Raw genomic sequence first — 18,985 nt, 5'->3', positions numbered from 1 at the left:
TATTTGAAAGAAGTGTCTTATGCTCGCCAAGGCTGCAGTTACATGATAAAAAAAAACACAGTAAAACAGTAATATTGTGACATATTATTTCCATTTTTAATAACTACTTTATATTTTAAGATGTAATTTATTCATGTGATGCAAAACTGTATTTTCAGCAGTCAATACTCCAGTCTCCAGTGTCAGATGTCTCAAGAAACAATTTTTTTTTTTTTTTTTTTTTTTTTACAATTGTCAATATGGAAAACTGTTTTTGCTGCTAAATATGATAATAATGAATACAAAACTCAACTTGATCATATTTTCCAGATCATTGTAACTTAAATCGAAAACATACTTGGTCTTACGGTGTTAAACCAATCAAATTATTTTATATAAAGCCAGCAAAATCCATTTTTGTGTAAAATGCACTTGACCACAGCATGGGTCAGTGGACCTTGTGAAGAAACCTCTCATCAATTACTACAACATAGTATTTGACGATGAATTAATAACTTTAATGCATATATAATTTATATAATTTTGTCAATGAATTTATTTTCATCTTAAAGACATAGAAGACATAGACATTTTTTGAGTTTTACAGTTAAATAAATGTCAAAATCTCCTGTCAAAATAAAATTGCACTTTAGAATGTATTTTAAGTATCTTAGCAAGACCCTTTACCCATAACTTAAAATAGTTAATAGTTTAATGTTTTCTTTATTACATTTAGCTGCATTAGTTTTCATGGCATTTTTCTTCAATTCTAGTAATATTAACTAATCTAGCAGTGGGATTTTCTAAGAGTTACTGAGTGTTAATGTGTTTCACTCAGTTGTGTTTTAACTATATCTCCACCTGTGTTAGGAGAGACTCCGGGAACTGTGTGGATTGGGACCCAGGATGGAGGGTGAGGGCATGTCATTCTTATTCATTTCATCTTACTTTAGTTTATGGGCTATTCTACAGAACTGGTCCAAAGTCAGAGTTTAAAACATCTTTAAATTTGTTTTTGTTTTTTTCTAAATATTTGTATGCATGCAAATTGTATAATAATCCAAAGTTCACATTTCTATTAATTGTGCAGTTAATTCTAATATTGTATTTTCAGAAGGTTTTGGAATATTTTTCTCTCCCTGAATTTGTCACTACCGAAATACAGTAATAATAATTTAATTAGAAGTTAAGTATTTAGAAGAAGTTATTTATATTGAGTTAAGATTTTGCTCACATATACAGTGTGTGTGTGTGTGTGTGTGTATATATATATATATATATATATATATATATATATATATATATATATATATATATATATATATATATATACAGTATTGTTCAAAATAATAGCAGTACAATGTGACTTACCAGAATAATCAAGGTTTTTCGTATATTTTTTTATTGCTACGTGACAAACAAGTTACCAGTAGGTTCAGTAGATTCTCAGAAAACAAATGAGACCCAGCATTCATGATATGCACGCTCTTAAGGCTGTGCAATTGGGCAATTAGTTGAATTAGTTGAAAGGGGTGTGTTCAAAAAAATAGCAGTGTGGCATTCAATCACTGAGGTCATCAATTTTGTGAAGAAACAGGTGTGAATCAGGTGGCCCCTATTTAAGGATGAAGCCAACACTTGTTGAACATGCATTTGAAAGCTGAGGAAAATGGGTCGTTCAAGACATTGTTCAGAAGAACAGCGTACTTTGATTAAAAAGTTGATTAGAGAGGGGAAAACCTATAAAGAGGTGCAAAAAATGATAGGCTGTTCAGCTAAAATGATCTCCAATGCCTTAAAATGGAGAGCAAAACCAGAGAGACGTGGAAGAAAACGGAAGACAACCATCAAAATGGATCGAAGAATAACCAGAATGGCAAAGGCTCAGCCAATGATCACCTCCAGGATGATCAAAGACAGTCTGGAGTTACCTGTAAGTACTGTGACAGTTAGAAGACGTCTGTGTGAAGCTAATCTATTTTCAAGAATCCCCCGCAAAGTCCCTCTGTTAAAAAAAAGGCATGTGCAGAAGAGGTTACAATTTGCCAAAGAACACATCAACTGGCCTAAAGAGAAATGGAGGAACATTTTGTGGACTGATGAGAGTAAAATTGTTCTTTTTGGGTCCAAGGGCCACAGGCAGTTTGTGAGACGACCCCCAAACTCTGAATTCAAGCCACAGTACACAGTGAAGACAGTGAAGCATGGAGGTGCAAGCATCATGATATGGGCATGTTTCTCCTACTATGGTGTTGGGCCTATGTATCGCATACCAGGGATCATGGATCAGTTTGCATATGTTAAAATACTTGAAGAGGTCATGTTGCCCTATGCTGAAGAGGACATGCCCTTGAAATGGTTGTTTCAACAAGACAATGACCCAAAACACACTAGTAAACGGGCAAAGTCTTGGTTCCAAACCAACAAAATTAATGTTATGGAGTGGCCAGCCCAATCCCGGACCTTAATCCAATTGAGAACTTGTGGGGTGATATCAAAAATGCTGTTTCTGAAGCAAAACCAAGAAATGTGAATGAATTGTGGAATGTTGTTAAAGAATCATGGAGTGGAATAACAGCTGAGAGGTGCCACAAGTTGGTTGACTCCATGCCACACAGATGTCAAGCAGTTTTAAAAAACTGTGGTCATACAACTAAATATTAGTTTAGTGATTCACAGGATTGCTAAATCCCAGAAAAAAAAATGTTTGTACAAAATAGTTTTGAGTTTGTACAGTCAAAGGTAGACACTGCTATTTTTTTGAACACACCCCTTTCAACTAATTGCCCAATTGCACAGCCTTAAGAGCGTGCATATCATGAATGCTGGGTCTTGTTTGTTTTCTGACAATCTACTGAACCTACTGGTAACTTGTTTGCCACGTAGCAATAAAAAATATACTAAAAACCTTGATTATTCTGGTTAGTCACATTGTACTGCTATTATTTTGAACAATACTGTGTATATATATATATATATATATATATATATATATATATATATATATATATATATATATATATATATATATATATATATATATATATATATCTCCCATATTTTGGTAGTGACTGCACATTTTCGGCAGTGACAGTAATTCTTTGGTAACGACCATATCACATTGCATACAAAAACACTTGCTAAAACATACTAAAATACTACAAAATTGCATAATGGTGCAAAAATAATGTTCTATTTCCCCCAAATATGAGGAATATGTGTTTCCTTTAGTCCTTACTGAAATTTATGACATGTTTCGGTCATGAAATAATTTCTTATTTCCCCAAATATGAGGAATATGTGTTCCCTTATGTCACTACTGAAACTGATGACATGTTTTGGTCGTGACTGTTTCAGTAGTGACAATTTTATGAGATAACACTCCCCAAAAAACCCACAAAGAACTCCACCAAATGTTTTGGTACTGACGATTTTAGCAATCTCAAAGATGCTAATCAGCACATGGTTAGATAGCACAGTTCTGAACAATTGTACCCACATAAAAAAAAAAAAAAAAAATGATATGGAATAACACCCCAAACAAAGTGTGCTTAATTGCTGAAAAAGGGTGGTCGGTTATTACATTCTTTTGAGTTACACAAAATTTTTCACAATTTTGAGCACATTAACCTGAAAATGATGGGGTCTATATCTGCTCACCCTGTAGCTATGAGAGAGAGACAAATAAATATTTCCTGATCATAAATGTATGGGTGTAGTAATTTCTGTCGTAGCCAATGGACTAAAACATACACTGTTTCTGTAGTGATGTGAAAAAGCAGGACATTTTTTTTAGATTAAGTTTAAAAAAGTACACACACACACACATATATATATATAGTACTTCACTATTTAAAAGTCAAAAATATATTTTTAAGAACAACAATGGGAAAAACAAAAAACAAATTATTTCTGTCATTGTCATAAGTTGAACTTTAGGAGTTAGGGTTCAGGACAGCCACCTCCCAATTGAAATTACCTAATAAATTATGATTTTATATACATCAAGCTTACATATATTTTAAATATTATGTGGGTTTCAATGGAGAATAGAAGGATCTTTGTAAACATCTAAGATTTGAATACTTAAATGCTTTTGAAAAGTTTTTTTTTTTTTTGTTTGTTTGTGGGACAGCAGTTTGGACCAATTCTTTAGAATGGTTTTAGGTTTTTATCCCTAACGTGAATTATTAAACTTTCATGCATAGTTACATTTATAGAAATAAATGCCTTTAAACACACAAAACACCTTACTTTGCAAAAATCTTTAGGTCATTATTATTTTCAGTAAAAAAAAAAAAAAAAATTATTTCTATGTTTTGCTGTAGTGCATCAGTAGGAAGTATAATTTTACATTTCCAAACATTCGTTTTTGCCATTAATTGTAATAATAATAGTGAGATTTTCTGATCTCACCATCATCCACTCTGTCTGGAGTAACATGAAGAAACAGAACAAACTGAGAGACTAAATGAAGAAGAACTGGATGCTTCAAGAAACCTTCTTACTAAGCCACAGTACTGTGAAAAGTTTAAGCCACAGCAGTTTTGTGTAAAACTGCTGTAAAATTAGGATCACTAAATGAAATCAACAATTGGAGCAACCACCCTTTTCATTTAAAACCAATTTTGTCCTTGGTACACTTGCAAATGTTTTTTTAGGTAGGTTTCTTCAAAAATCTTGGAGACGTTTCACACATGACACATTACATCAAAAGATAGAAATCTCTTTATTTATTTTTCTTCACGGGTGTATCATCTACTCGTGTTGTCCTCTTGCAGTGTGCTGATACATTCATCCTCCAGCTCCAGGCGCCGCTGTTTGCAGTCTGTCAGTCTTTCTGAGGGGGTTCACTCTCTGACGTAAGAGTATTTTGATTCACTGTCAGTTTTTCATCTTTGATGTGAATGAAATTCCTGAGGTTTCTGTTGGATTCCTCCTGTATGTAAAGGTATTGTCAGGGTGAGGTGATCGCTGGCTTGGCCAATGGGACCTTTGCATTCTTCACCCATAATTCAGGTGTGTTTGTGGTTTAGTCTGCTTGGGTGTGTTTTTTTTAGAAATGAGTTGTACTTATGGCTTGTAATGATCATTATTCTAGGCATCTGGAATCTCCAGTCTCAAGAGATGCTTTCACTTGGCACACCACCTTTGCAGCCCATTCGCTGTTGCCTTGTCAAGGATGGCTGTCTTTGGGTGGGATACTGGAATAAAGTTTACATCATCAGTGTGAAAATTCGGAAAGTAGAGGTTGGTCTCGGATTGAAAAGGTGTCAATGATTGTTCATCTCGTGCCTCAGAACCCTCACTCATTCACATTTCTCTTTCTGTCTATTTAGAAATTGTTCACAGTGTCTGAGCGAACTGAGCAGCAGGTGCGTTTTCTGTGCGCAGCAGGAAGTGGCGTTTGGGCTGCTTGCCGTTTGGATCCCATTCTTAGGCTTTTTGACTGGACAACTGGCCGCCCTCTACAGGAAGTAGATTTATCATCCATAGCGACTAAAGCTTTAGGTATTTGAATTGTATTTATTCATTAATATGGGTAATTTATGGAATTTTACATCCATGGGTGTCTATCATTAAAAATAGTTTTTTTCTTCTTGAAAATAAATGAATAAATGTATTAAGCAAGTATGCATTAAAAGTTAATCAAAGTGACAGATGATTATAGGGATGCACCAATATGAATTTTGGCCAAAAATGATAACCGATAATTCTTTATATTTGTTAGTTGATAACTGATATGTTGGCCGACAAATCTAAATCCAAATTTGCATATAATTTTTGAGTTCCTGATTACAAACGTCTTTAAAATATTTAAAATATTGGCCAAATCTTCTTGTTAGGTTGATAACAATAACAGTAAAAATGATAATTTATCGGGCCAGTACTGATATTGTGGCTGATATATTGTGCTTTCCTAGAGGATTTTATTGTATCAGGGTTTCCAAAGGGTCTTAAAAATTCTTAAACTTAGTTGTATCAAATTTAAGGCCGTAAAAAGTCTTAAATTGTACAAGAAAGTCTTAATTATGATTTCAGGAGGTCTTAAATTTGGGGACAGAAAGACCAGAATTGCGATATGGCTTAATGCGACGATTAAACTTAAAAAGGTTATGATTTCATTAAATAAACACCAGCGCTGCATGTTTCAGAGTCCGTGTTGCATGGCTTTGTGTTCTGCTGTTACCGGGAAACAGTTCTATTCCTGCCGTTCTGAAAGCACCTCCTGCTGGCAGAGAATGAATGTGCATTTTCAATAAGCCTGTTTTATTGGAGTAGGCAGGGTCTCTTAGCTGTCCATCGTGTTCGATGATAACGCTTGCTCCAGGGATAGGGATGGGGGGTGGGGGTTCAGCAACCTTGCCGCTGGTGCCACTTCTCATGGGAGTAAAGTCCGATCCTTGAGCCGCACACTCGACCGCAGATGGAGCAGGGGAAACCAAATACCAGGGGGTTACCAGCCGCCCGTTGGTGTCTCTTGATTCACCTCATGGATCGTTGGTCTTGGTTGGTTTGGTGTATTTGAGAGACCGCAGCGGCACAGGTGGCCTGCCAGGCTGATCGGTCGAGTGCCAGAGATTCTAGCTTCGTGAGGGGGATGTTTGCCCGCTTTAGGAGGTCCCTGGTATAGTCCTTAAAACGACGCGTTTGCCCTCCAGTGGAACGTTTAGCACCCACTAGTTGACTGTAAAGGACTTGGCGGGGCAGGCGATGTTCAGGCATGCGTATGGTGTGCCCTATCCAACGCAGATGTTTTTTGGCCACAGCAGCTTCCATACAGATTGAGTCGGTGTTGCTGAGGATGACTGTATGGGGGATTCAATCTTTCCAGGACAAGCTGAGGATTTTTTGTAAGCAGCGAATATGGAAGGCCTCTAGGTGAATGATGTGCTGGCGGTATGAGGTCCATGACTCTGCCCCATAAAGAAGAGTGGAGAGACATACCGCATTGTAAACAGCAACCTTGGTACTGACCTTCAGGTTACGATTTTCAAAAACCCTGCTGCATAGGCATCCAAAAGATGATGAGGCTTTATTTATCTGAGTGTGTATTTCTGTGTCAAGGGAGCTGCTTGAAGACAGAGTGGAGCCGAAGTAGGTGAAGTGGTCCACTGATTTAAGTGGAACACCATTTATGTGAAAACTGGGGGGTGTGGGAACGGGGGTGGTGAGATGGAACATGACCTCGGTTTTTTGAGTGTTAACCTGTAGGCCGAAAGATTGGTACAGACTGGATATTGTGTTAAGGGCGTACTGCATAGAGTCTGGGCTGTGGGCTAAGACTGCACAGTCATCAGTATACTGAAGCTCACAGATCTGGCGGGTCTTTGTCTTTGTGTGAGCTTGAAGCCGACGAATGTTGAAAAGGCTTCCGTCAAGTCAGTATTCCACATGGACACCGTCTTCATGTCCCAGGACACGGTGGAAAAGGCAGGTGATGGCAGAGAGGAGGATGTTAAAGAGCATCGGAGCCAGGACACAGCCTTGCTTCACCCCAACGTTTACCCCAAAAGACTCTGATTGGAGTTCTCCCATGAGGACTCTGGCTTGCATCCCGTCATGCAGCTGCTGTAGGATGCTGAGAAACTTGGGTGGTACCCCAATTTTGGATAGGTGTTTCAAGAGCAGCTCACGGTTGATGGTGTCAAAGGCTTTGCTGAGATCGATGAAGGCTACGTAAAGGTCTTTGTGATGTTCTCGACTCTTCTCCAGCAGCTGCCTCAAGACAAAAACCATGTCTGTTGTGGATCTGGTCTTCCGGAAGCCACACTGCGGAAGCACATCTTCCGAGATGTGCTCAACCAGTCTGCTGAGCATGATCTTGGCCAGTACTTTCCCTGCGATGGAGAGGAGAGATATCCCACGGCTGTTGCCACAGACTGCTCTGTCTCCTTTCTGCTTGTATATGACAACAATGTTAGCATCCTTCCAGTCCTGTGGGAGGGTCCCATGTTCCCAGATGTTTTGAATCAGGAGGTGCAGGCGATGCGTGAGGGTGTATCCTCCATGTTTGAAAACCTCTGCAGGGATTCCATCAGGTCCAGCGCTTTTGTTGTTTTTCAGCCCTGAAATAGCTTGCCGGAGTTCTGAGAAAAGTGGTGGAGTGTCCAGGTGCATGGTTGGTGGCAAATCTGGCAGATTATCCAGGATGTGTTGGTCAACAGGGTTGGTGTGGTTGAAGAGATTCTCAAAATGATTTACCCAACGGGCAAGAATCTCGTGGCGGTCCTTGAAGAGCGTAGACACCTCAGCTGATCGGACTGGAGCAATCACCCGCTTCTTGGGGCCGTACAATGCTTTTATGGCATCGTAAAAGCCTTGAGTGTTATTGCAGTCTGCCAGGTTTTGGATTTCGTGCGCCTTTTTCACCCACCAGATGTTCTCCATAGTCCGAAGGGCTCGCTGGGTTTCTGCTCTTACAGCAGTGAAGGTGGCTTTATGGGTAGGAGATCCAGGGCAGGACAGGAGAGCTTTATTGGCTTCATGCTTGGTTTTAAGAAGTGACTGTATCTCAGCTGAGTTGCAGTCAAACCAGTCCTGGTGATGTTTCCTTGATTGGCCAAGCGCCTCTGAAGCAGCGTTATGAATAGCCTGGCGTAGAGCTGGCCAATCAGCTGATTCCTCCCGGATCATGTTGAGGTTTTCAGCAAGGAGCCGTCGGAGGTTGTCTTTGATGGTGAGGTTGTTCAACGCTGTGCAGTTTAGTTTCTTGTTTGGGGCTCGCCTCGGAACACGAGGTTGAATACTCATGAGTAATTTGGATCGGACCATGAGGTGGTCAGTCCAGCACTCAGCTCCGCGCATAACATGAGTGGTAAGGACATCTCGTCTATCCTTTTGACGGAGAATCACGTAATCCAGGAGATGCCAGTGTTTTGAGCGGGGGTTCTGCCAGGTGGTCTTGAGCCTGTTCTTCATCTGGAAGATGGAGTTAGTGATGACCAGCTGGTGCTCTGCACAGAGAGAGAGGAGTCTGAGCCCGTTGCGGTTCATTTTCCCCACACCATGCTGGCTGATGACTTTACTCCATACCATATGCTCCGTACCCACTCTAGCATTGAAGTCTCCCATGAGTATGATTCTGTCTGTAGCTGGGGTTTTCTGTAGGATGGCATCAAGAGCTCTATAGAAATCCTCTTTGATGTTGTACTCGGCATCAAGAGTTGGAGCATATGCACTGATGAGAGTGGCGAAGCGTTCCTTTGCCAAGGGAATGCGCCATGTCATCAATCTTTCATTGATGCCGATAGGGGTTTCCGGAATGCGCTGCAGCACTTTAGACTTCACAGCAAAGCCAACTCCATGATTACGACGAATGCCTTCGGGGACCCCCTTCCAGAAGAAGGTGTACCCAGCACCAACCTCTGTCAAGGAGTCCTCCCCATGTAGTCTGGTCTCGCTGAGAGCTGCAATGTCGATATTATATCTTGCAAGCTCCAGGGCCACCAGTGCTGTCCTGCAGTGGGGCCTGTCCGGGGTTTCGACCAGGTCCAGCAGTGTACGAACGTTCCACGAAGCAATGCTTAGCTTATTTTTTTTCACTTTAATTTTTCGACCGCGAGGGGGGGATGCTCCGACGGTTGCGGTTTACCGTCCGGAGTGTGGGGAGCAGACAATTTTTGGACCACCTTTTCCAGGTCCTTCCCCATCACATGGGTGAGCAGTGTGGGGCTGCTCAGTCGCAGTGGAAGCTGCCAAAAAGACTCACTGATCCATCCCGCAGTCCTAGCGACCATCACTCCATTGCCGCCTGTGTGCATAGTTTGGCTAGACACTCCCAGCCACATCCTTGGCCTGTGCCCACCACCATTCCACATCGCCACAGGACTTTTATGGGGGGGGGGCAAGAAGCTTGCGCATAGGTGAGGATTAAGGTTAGGGTGAGGGTGCGCAGACCTAACTCCCACCATCTTCACTCCTGCCAGATGGACCTCAAGTGGCATGAGGGAACCCATGACGACCTTCGTCTGGCAGGAAGTTGCAGGGGGCTGCCGGTGGTCCGGTCAGTTGGACTCCGCCTATGCCTGTCCCCAAGTACAGATTTGTCTTCGGGGTTTACTCCCCTGGCCACTGTACCCTCCCGAGTTAACCCACGTGGCAGGGGGTTTGCCTTCTTCCGCCTTCCCAGCCGTTGTGGTGGTTCTCACACCACCATCTTCCGCCTGCGCTGCCGTTGGGGTCTTTGCTATTTGCCCATAGTTGGGACTATTTACCCATAGCTGGGACAGTGGTTGACGGGCAGCAGGGCATTTCCATTCACTGATGGGCCTGCATGCCACGTCTCTGGGGCCCACTGCTGCTCTGAGATCCCGTACAGCTTAGCCTGGAACCGCAAGGGACCAGTTACCATGTGTGCCACGAGGAGGCGTGAACGAGATCTTGGCAGTGGAGAGGCTATGTACCGGCTGAGGAGGCTTACACACTCGGCTCCTCTTTTTGCCCCTGAAAAAACAAGGGGCTATCCGGTGGCAGCAGCTGAAAGCAGAAAGTGGCCAGCAGAACTACAAGACCTTCAAGCACTACTACTCCAACACTGCTGCACTGACGCGTCACACGCCCTGTGTTCAGAACACACACACACACGTTTGTTTTTGTGAAAATTGGGGACATCCCATAGGAGTAATGGTTTTTATACTGTACAAACTGTATATTCTATGGCCCTACACTGAACCCTAACCCTCAGAGGAAACTTTATGCATTTTTACTTTCTCAAAAAAACTTATTCTGCATGATTTATAAGCGTTTTGAAAAAAAGTCTTCTTGTAATACCTGTGTCATACCCATGTCATTATACCGAGTTGTGACCTGATATGTTACAAAAACAAGGGCACACACACATATATAGGCGCTCTCTCTCTCTCTCTCTCTCTCTCTCTCTCTCTCTCTCTCTCTCTCTCTCTCTCTCTCTCTCTCTCTCTCTCTCTCTCTCTCTCTCTCTCTCTCTCTCTCTCTCTCTCTCTCTCTCTCTCTCTCTCTCTCTCTCTCTCTCTCTCTCTCTCTCTCTCTCTATATATATATATATATATATATATATATATATATATATATACATACATACATACACAAATGAGTGTTTATTAGTACATTGATAAATGTAAAATAATATAAATACTAGTTTACAACATCCAGCAGCACAGTGAACTCTTTTGAACAGCTAAATATGGTTAAATGGAGATTGCTGACATCGCCTCACACATTCAAGTTCATGCCAGCTCTTACATTAAAAATAAGAAGAAAAGACTGAAACTGCAGCCTCTGGTATAGAGTGATGGAACTAAGATGTCACTTTGTAGGTAAAGCCTCACAAGCGAGTTAGCGTTTTTTCACTTCCGGCTCCATCATCCCAGAGACAATGGGTATTTTGAATGGGTTTTTGGTTAAATCCCTTAAATAAGGTCTGTGGTTCACACAGGCTCAAGATACTTTCACTTTTTATTCTACAACATAAAACACATCCCTCATGATTTTTTTTAAGCTGTTACATTTCTTAAAAAAGACAGTTGCTAACAAGTTGCTAAATGGGATGGAGACATTAAATGTCATCACGCCGATTAGTTTATCAATTTACAGTATTTTCTACTTGTAGTATAATTTGTAATACAATTTATTGTAGAATAACCAATTAATAGCTTAAACGATGCAAAGTGCTTAATGCCACGTTAAATTTTAATCTTTACGGTCACATGCGTTTATGGAGCATAAAGATTGAGGATTTTTGAGAAACAAGGATAAAAAAAAACATTTTGTGTAACTTACCCACCCCAGCAAAGCTAAAATTCGCTGTTATTTAATAGAAGCACTAGGATTTTATTGAATAGTTCTTGGAGACGTATTTTTTATTATAATATTCATATTAATCAAGGATTTCTTGACTTTTAATGCACCTTTTTTTGAAATGTACAGAAAAACATGCTTTCATATGTCCTTTAGTTTTAATTATTTCAATTAAATGTGAGCTAGTGGATCAATAAGAAAATGCATTATAAAAATCTAAACAGTAAAATGTATGTTAATTAATATAATAATTTATCAATAGTAATTGTTTAAATTAATATAATACTACTTTTTGACTCATCCATTCTTTTAAAAATGATTTAAAGGTTGAAATGTGAAGTGTATCTATCATTTTATAAAACCTTTTGTGAAAACTTGTATCTGAACTGTAAATCATGCTTTTCACTGTCATTTCACGGTTTAATATGTTACGATAGACATTGCCCTGTACCCCTCTCATATGGAATTAATTTTATTTTTGCAGGTCTTTAAAAAGGTCTTAAAAATCCTGCAGAAACCGATGTATTGTGTATTTAATGTTTATTTATCGGTCTCATTTGGCAGGCTCTGCGTTCCTGTCTCTCTCTCCTCTTCAGATCACAGCCTTGTCTGTGGCCAGTGAGCGGTTGTGGGTGGGAACAGGAAGTGGTGCAATCTTCTCAGTTCCCCTGTCCCTCAGTGAGTGCTGTAATCCCCGCTAAGAGTAACTATCCTTGAGTGGTTTTGAATCGTGACACTTCTACATTTTTTGGCTCTACATTGTCTTGTTTTTTGGCAGGTTTAGAGTCCCGCTCAATACCATACTGCTCTCTTGCTTCAGCTCAGCTCTGTTACCATGGCCATCGACAAGCAGTTAAATTCATCATTTCTGCTACAGGTTCAAAACAAATATTGTTTACTTTCAGTAAGAGTAGATGGAAGACCAGGGGTGAATTCCAGAAAGCAGGGTTAACTTACCGTGAACTAAACCCTGAACTCTCGGTTGATTAACCCCAAACCTTGCTTACTCGAGGTATGTGGTTCCACAAACACGTCCGGGAGTAAGTTCATTCAACTCAGAGTATGTTCCTGGTTAAGACTCAAGACATTCTCAACAGAGCAACGAATCGACGAGTCACTATAGAAACGGACGCTAAGATAAAGCGCGCCAAGCTGTTTCTTTCTTCTTCTTTTGTTCATTAGTTGTTTACCTGCTTAGTGCATATCGCCATCTTACTGATGGCTGTGCAATCATTTAATTTTTTTTCCAATCCTTGAGAATGTAAATTGTATTATTTGTTTTATGCTAATTATACATTAAGTCATATCAGATATGTATTTTGATTTAGAATTCAGACATTATAGAAAATACCACTCCATGTGTGAGATATAACATGTAATAAATAAAATATATAAATATATATAAGTTAAACATTACCTTGTCATATTGTTTTATAATTTATGCATACCTCTTAATACATAATTTATAGATAACTCTTATATATGCCAATAAAATAAATAATCATATTAGAATAATATCTTACCTTATTTATTACTTATATTAGCGCTTCCTCATTAACATATCATACCAGCTCCGGAGCAGGTTAAGTTTAGAGAGTGAGTTGCTATGACTACTAACATACCCTGAAAGTTACCTCTGTTTTTGGAACCCAAAGTTGAGGTTATCCGCTTACTTACTCTTAAACATACCCGGGTATGTCACATAACCTGCTTTCTGGAATACCCCCCAGTATTGGCAACAGTATTGAGAAGAAATGTGTTTTTAACTACTTTGTTTCTTTTTGCTGTTTTTCGTAATCAATGCAGGCTGCCGTAGTTCCTCCAGTTCACCAGATGGCGCTGTTACTATCTCTCAGCTCATTCTCAGTGGCGGAGAAGGATACATCAACTTCCGAATTGGTGTGACTTTCCTTTTGGCACAGTTATTATACTGTGACTTTATATATTTTTTATTCTCCCATTGAGAATGTTAGTTTTTTTTAAGATAAGCAGATAATTCAATACTTTTTTCCTCTTTAGGAGATGATGGAAGTGATGGGGCCAGTGAGTCTTTCCTACAGAGATCAGAACGAAGTCACATGATTATTTGGCAGAGCCCCACCCCCTCCGTCCCAAGCCCCGCCCTCTGAAAGCACTAAAAGCTGTTCAATCAAACAGTCCTTGAGCTTTATCAGGATAAGATTGTCCTGCATAGTACAATGCATTACTTTTCTTCTGCCCCCCTTCTGTAGATACTCTGAAGGGGAATCATAGGGCTAAAGCCAAAGTGAAGCATTAACAACTTGGATCTTCATTCTGCACTTTCATTTTTAAAGAACTGCTCAACAGGATCTCTCCAGTGTTAGTCTTAATTTATGTTTTCAAATTCTCTTATTCTGTATTTGACCAGTTAATGTTTTTTTTTTTTGTTTTTTTTGTACACAATTATCCTAAATGCCATAACAAAGACAGGTTTTGATTGTAATGCTAGGCCAGAAATTATTAATATAGTTTTTTTCTTATTTTCAAATCATAAGGAGTGATGCATTTAAACTGATATGCTGCTGGTCATTACATTAAGTATTTTTGAACACAATCAGTTGGTTGCTTGTCGTGCATTAGATCAACTGGAAGCTTGCACAAAGATAAATAATTTCAAAATGACAAGAAACTGACCATGTTTGACAAACTACCTACATGTTGTGAAATTTACATTTATAGTGCATATACTTCAATCTGCATTGTTTATTGTGAGGTTTTATTGCAAATGTTTTGTTGTAAAGTGAATGTAGTCTTCTGTATGACATTTTTGCAGTATTTCTTTGAATGGGGGAATGTGTGGCTCTTCCTATTTAATGAGTGAGAGAGAGAGTGACTTTAATGTTGCGTTAATGTTTTGTCAACTGGAAGATGTGTCATGAAAATATGCAACTTTGTAAAATGCATTCACACTATAATTATAAATTGAGTTTTGATCTGAAAAGTGATTCAGTATTATTAAAATAAAGCACTAAAGTTGCGTTAAATTTTAAAATAAAATGTGTCAGTGCTTGAAATTTAATCACCCATGTTTTGTACAACAAAATGTTTTGCTGCAAAAAGAAATACAGAATTGTGTGTAAAAAATATCAGCTCATATGTACAACTGTCAAAATATATGAAGCACTACAGTACAGCTATTAACACTATAACATAACTTCAATTTTATACATTTTTTTTATAGTAGTAGTAACAAACACCACATTGTAACAATATACTGTATCCGTGTCAGCCTTCATCCTTGCAAAACGTTCTTTATCATTCCATTTTCCTTAGATTCCAGCTGAGGTTTTGGCCTTGTTTGTGGTTTCCTAAGCCCTGTGTATGTGCTCTCAGCCATGTCTTGAGGTCAGAGGTCAGGATGTGTTGTGGCTGCGGTGGGGTTTCCGTATGCGACGACTAAGGGTGCGAGCAAACCTGTCCACGGCGTTGCGTTTGTGTGTCAGCTCATTCCCCGATCTCAAACCCTCAATATTCCCACTGTACCACATGACCCAACCCCCCATAGACATCAACACCAGTAGAGCTCCTGAATACACCATCAGATCCCCAAAGTCACGGCCCCCGACTTCAAGCGGGACGAAGACACCGATCAGAATAGCAGACACCCCGAGAAGATCCATAAAGACTGCAAACACCAAGACACACTTACAGTGGGTCAGCCCAACACCCTCAGGTCCAGAAGACATGGTGAACAGCCTTATGACACGAGGAGGGAGAAGCATTGAAGATTATTAAAGAATAATCACAATTCTAGTATGAAGAAATTAGATTTTACTAATGTGTTCACCTATACAAATATAGCCCACTCCTTACCCAATGGATTTTATTTTACAGCAATATATAGTCTATCTTGATGTAAAATAAAACACAGCAAAGTTTATTATTACGGTTAATAAAACAAGATATCTTTTAGGTGAGAAGAAAAATGCTTGGGGAAAAAAACCTGTTGCAACTTGCACGGGTTTTGCTTTACCAATTGCCTACATAATCGAGCACTGCTTCCCAAATAGAGAAAACTAAGTATACGCTGAGAGATTATAATTTTACTTACCTTTTATCACAGAAATTAGATTTTCTTGCAAAACTGTCGAGAAATACTCTTTTATTTAGATAACATGTTGGTCGTTTGTGTTTTCCGGGATTTACCACCTGCGCTGCAAACTGGCTGCGACGTCACACAGGTGGTGTCACGTGACAGTAGCAGTGAGGGGAGGAGGGAAATAAACGCAGTCAAGACGGAGTTCTGAGCTCTCGAAGAGGAACAGATGGGATAGGAGTATATTGCGTTATTCTCACTCGCATGCTGGGTTTCTAATAAACATGCTAAAATTTCAGTTCTGTTGCTTTAATATGCAAATAAATATGATGAACAATGCACAAGTGCTTGCTATTTAATTCTGCACGAAAGGTGTATTTATCATCCATTTTTATTATGTATTTATTATTTAATTATTTTATTATTTAACATGTAGCCTTTTTATAGAAAGATGACAAAAATCATATATCACATACAGAAATCCTTGTCATAGTGTTTGGGAATATTAATGCTGAATTTAAATACTTAATCGCATGAAACATATTTAAAAAAAAAAAAAAATCTAAAAAAAGCCTATTATTTCTTGTTCAGCGTGACGCTGATGTGCGAATGCCCAGTAGGACTTCAGGCGAGAGCCAATCATGATTTTGTCTGGGCCATTAATAAAATATAAAAATGTAATAGTTTATATTTCTTCATTTTATTTGTCTTAGTAGATATAGCGTACGTTTTAGGCTAAAATAATTTCTATGAAAGTTAACCCCATCCTCGCGAGCTGCGACCCGTCTTCGTGATTCTTAACTTGTCGCGAATCGTCCAGAAGTCTGGCCCGAGGGGCTTATGAAGGTAAATCAGTTGCAAAACTCGAGAGGTTGTAAGTTGGAATTTGAGAACTTGTCATATTAATATTTGTATTTGTAAATTGAAATTTACACTCACGACCCTGATGTGAAAAGCTGAATCTTTCGATTTGCACACACAGACAATGATCAAAACACCCCTGTTTTAAAGCTGAACTTGCAGATTAAAAGTTACAAATGTGTAAAATGTCATTCACATGTACAAAATGACAGACACAAATGTGTGTATTTTGCACTTTACTTCAGTTTCGCTGTACAACCTCAAGTCGGCGCTTACAACCTCTCAGATCTGGCAGTACAAGTTCAATTCCTGGCGCTTTGACTTTTGCTACTCTTTTTGCGATACTCCTGTTGCAAAACTGACTTGTGCACTTGTAAACGCAGACGCGAGAGAACACGGGGAGGGGAGGGGGGTTGGGGGGGGTGATTGAATCCGTTTTATTGGTCGATGCCTGACCAATGAACAACGCCAGCCAGTGCGACTTGTCATGCTGAAAAAAAACATTTTTATGCATATGTATGCTTCATTTTTAAAACACTTGGACAATATTTTCATTAAATATCCTGACGGGATTTTATATTGCACTAAAAAAAAAAAATCGTTTATTGGTTGGAGCCAATGAAATGGGACGTTTTTATGTATGCGATGACGTCACTTCATAGAGCAGATCGCGCCGTTTGGCGGTCAATGTAGCAGTCATCACGATGGAGGCATCAAACAATCCCAGGGTAGGTTTTTATTTAATAAATTAAGACAGTTTCAAAAATCAAATCATTATTATGTTTTCCTTGACTGATATGTTTCACTGATGACGACTACCATCCACACAAAAATAACTTTTTGCCATTTGTTTAAATGTGGGTGTAAATGCTCAACATAATTCATTATTTAAGGCATTTTCTTTGATGTAACGTTAACGTAATAAATGACGAGAAGGTGATAAGAGCGCCAACGCGAAGTGTCACCATGTTATCACACTAAATGGGGTTTATTTTGAGACAATGGCCAATTGATTATGATGTTACATGCTGTTTATTACACATTATTTGGTTATAATGAAGTATTCCAGATTGTAATTTCAGCACTTGACAAACAGATCGGCCCTGTTCAGCGGAGCTGACATGAAAATTGGCCCGATGCCTGGCCTGAGGGGCCAGAGCTTAAATACAGGACTCTATCTTATTAACAGCCCCAATATACATGCTAAATGATCAGTGCACAAGAACACGTAAATTCTAAGAAGTCCATGTCAAGAGGAATGCGTTCCAGCCAAAGTGACAGACTTGTGTAAAGCCGTTGTAATAAATGGTTCAACAACAATTCCTGCAAGATGATATGAATATATCAATAATAATAATAAAAAAATGTAAATCCTTCAATTCATCTATCATCTAACAATGCTTTTTATGTAGTATTAAGCTTTAGTATTTTCAATAGGTAAAGGCATGGGGAGTGGTAGCTAGTAAAATGATCACATCGCGGCAATCTGGAATACTTCATTATAACCAAATAATGTGTAATAAACAGCATGTAACATCATAATCAATTGGCCATTGTCTCAAAATAAACCCCATTTAGTGTGATAACATGGTGACACTTCGCGTTGGCGCTCTTATCACCTTCTCGTCATTTATTACGTTAACGTTACATCAAAGAAAATGCCTTAAATAATGAATTATGTTGAGCATTTACACCCACATTTAAACAAATGGCAAAAAGTTATTTTTGTGTGGATGGTAGTCGTCATCAGTGAAACATATCAGTCAAGGAAAACATAATAATGATTTGATTTTTGAAACTGTCTTAATTTATTAAATAAAAACCTACCCTGGGATTGTTTGATGCCTCCATCGTGATGACTGCTACATTGACCGCCAAACGGCGCGATCTGCTCTATGAAGTGACGTCATCGCATACATAAAAACGTCCCATTTCATTGGCTCCAACCAATAAACGAATTTTTTTTTTTTTTAGTGCAATATAAAATCCCGTCAGGATATTTAATGAAAATATTGTCCAAGTGTTTTAAAAATGAAGCATACATATGCATAAAAATGTTTTTTTTCAGCATGACAAGTCGCACTGGCTGGCGTTGTTCATTGGTCAGGCATCGACCAATAAAACGGATTCAATCACCCCCCAACCCCCCTCCCCTCCCCGTGTTCTCTCGCGTCTGCGTTTACAAGTGCACAAGTCAGTTTTGCAACAGGAGTATCGCAAAAAGAGTAGCAAAAGTCAAAGCGCCAGGAATTGAGCTTGTACTGCCAGATCTGAGAGGTTGTAAGCGCCGACTTGAGGTTGTACAGCGAA

General features: G+C 39.1%; 1 protein-coding gene and 1 long non-coding RNA gene across 3 annotated transcripts in view; one reads left to right on the top strand and one right to left on the bottom strand.

The window, feature by feature from the left end:
- LOC128030842 (C-Jun-amino-terminal kinase-interacting protein 4) overlaps window positions 1-14,797 on the top strand; it is a 40,616-nt gene extending 25,819 nt beyond the window's left edge. For both annotated transcript variants that reach the window (XM_052618881.1, XM_052618880.1), the window contains exons 20-28: window positions 850-892; window positions 4,761-4,841; window positions 4,931-4,998; window positions 5,081-5,229; window positions 5,319-5,490; window positions 12,322-12,435; window positions 12,536-12,634; window positions 13,564-13,656; window positions 13,777-14,797. In XM_052618881.1, the coding sequence (XP_052474841.1) occupies window positions 850-892; window positions 4,761-4,841; window positions 4,931-4,998; window positions 5,081-5,229; window positions 5,319-5,490; window positions 12,322-12,435; window positions 12,536-12,634; window positions 13,564-13,656; window positions 13,777-13,886 (929 nt within the window). In that variant the 3' untranslated portion in view covers window positions 13,887-14,797. The remainder of the gene's footprint in view (window positions 1-849; window positions 893-4,760; window positions 4,842-4,930; window positions 4,999-5,080; window positions 5,230-5,318; window positions 5,491-12,321; window positions 12,436-12,535; window positions 12,635-13,563; window positions 13,657-13,776) is intronic.
- A 118-nt stretch (window positions 14,798-14,915) lies between these two features.
- On the bottom strand, window positions 14,916-15,998 carry LOC128030843 (uncharacterized). Its single transcript, XR_008187974.1, has 2 exons — window positions 15,830-15,998; window positions 14,916-15,474 (listed from the first exon to the last, which is right to left on the bottom strand). It is a non-coding gene; the product is annotated as an uncharacterized LOC128030843 (long non-coding RNA).
- Between the last annotated feature and the right edge of the window lie 2,987 nt (window positions 15,999-18,985).

Source organism: Carassius gibelio, chromosome A16, assembly GCF_023724105.1.
Source record: "Carassius gibelio isolate Cgi1373 ecotype wild population from Czech Republic chromosome A16, carGib1.2-hapl.c, whole genome shotgun sequence".
NCBI lineage: Eukaryota > Metazoa > Chordata > Actinopteri > Cypriniformes > Cyprinidae > Carassius > Carassius gibelio.
This window is presented reverse-complemented; position numbering and strand designations above follow the sequence as displayed.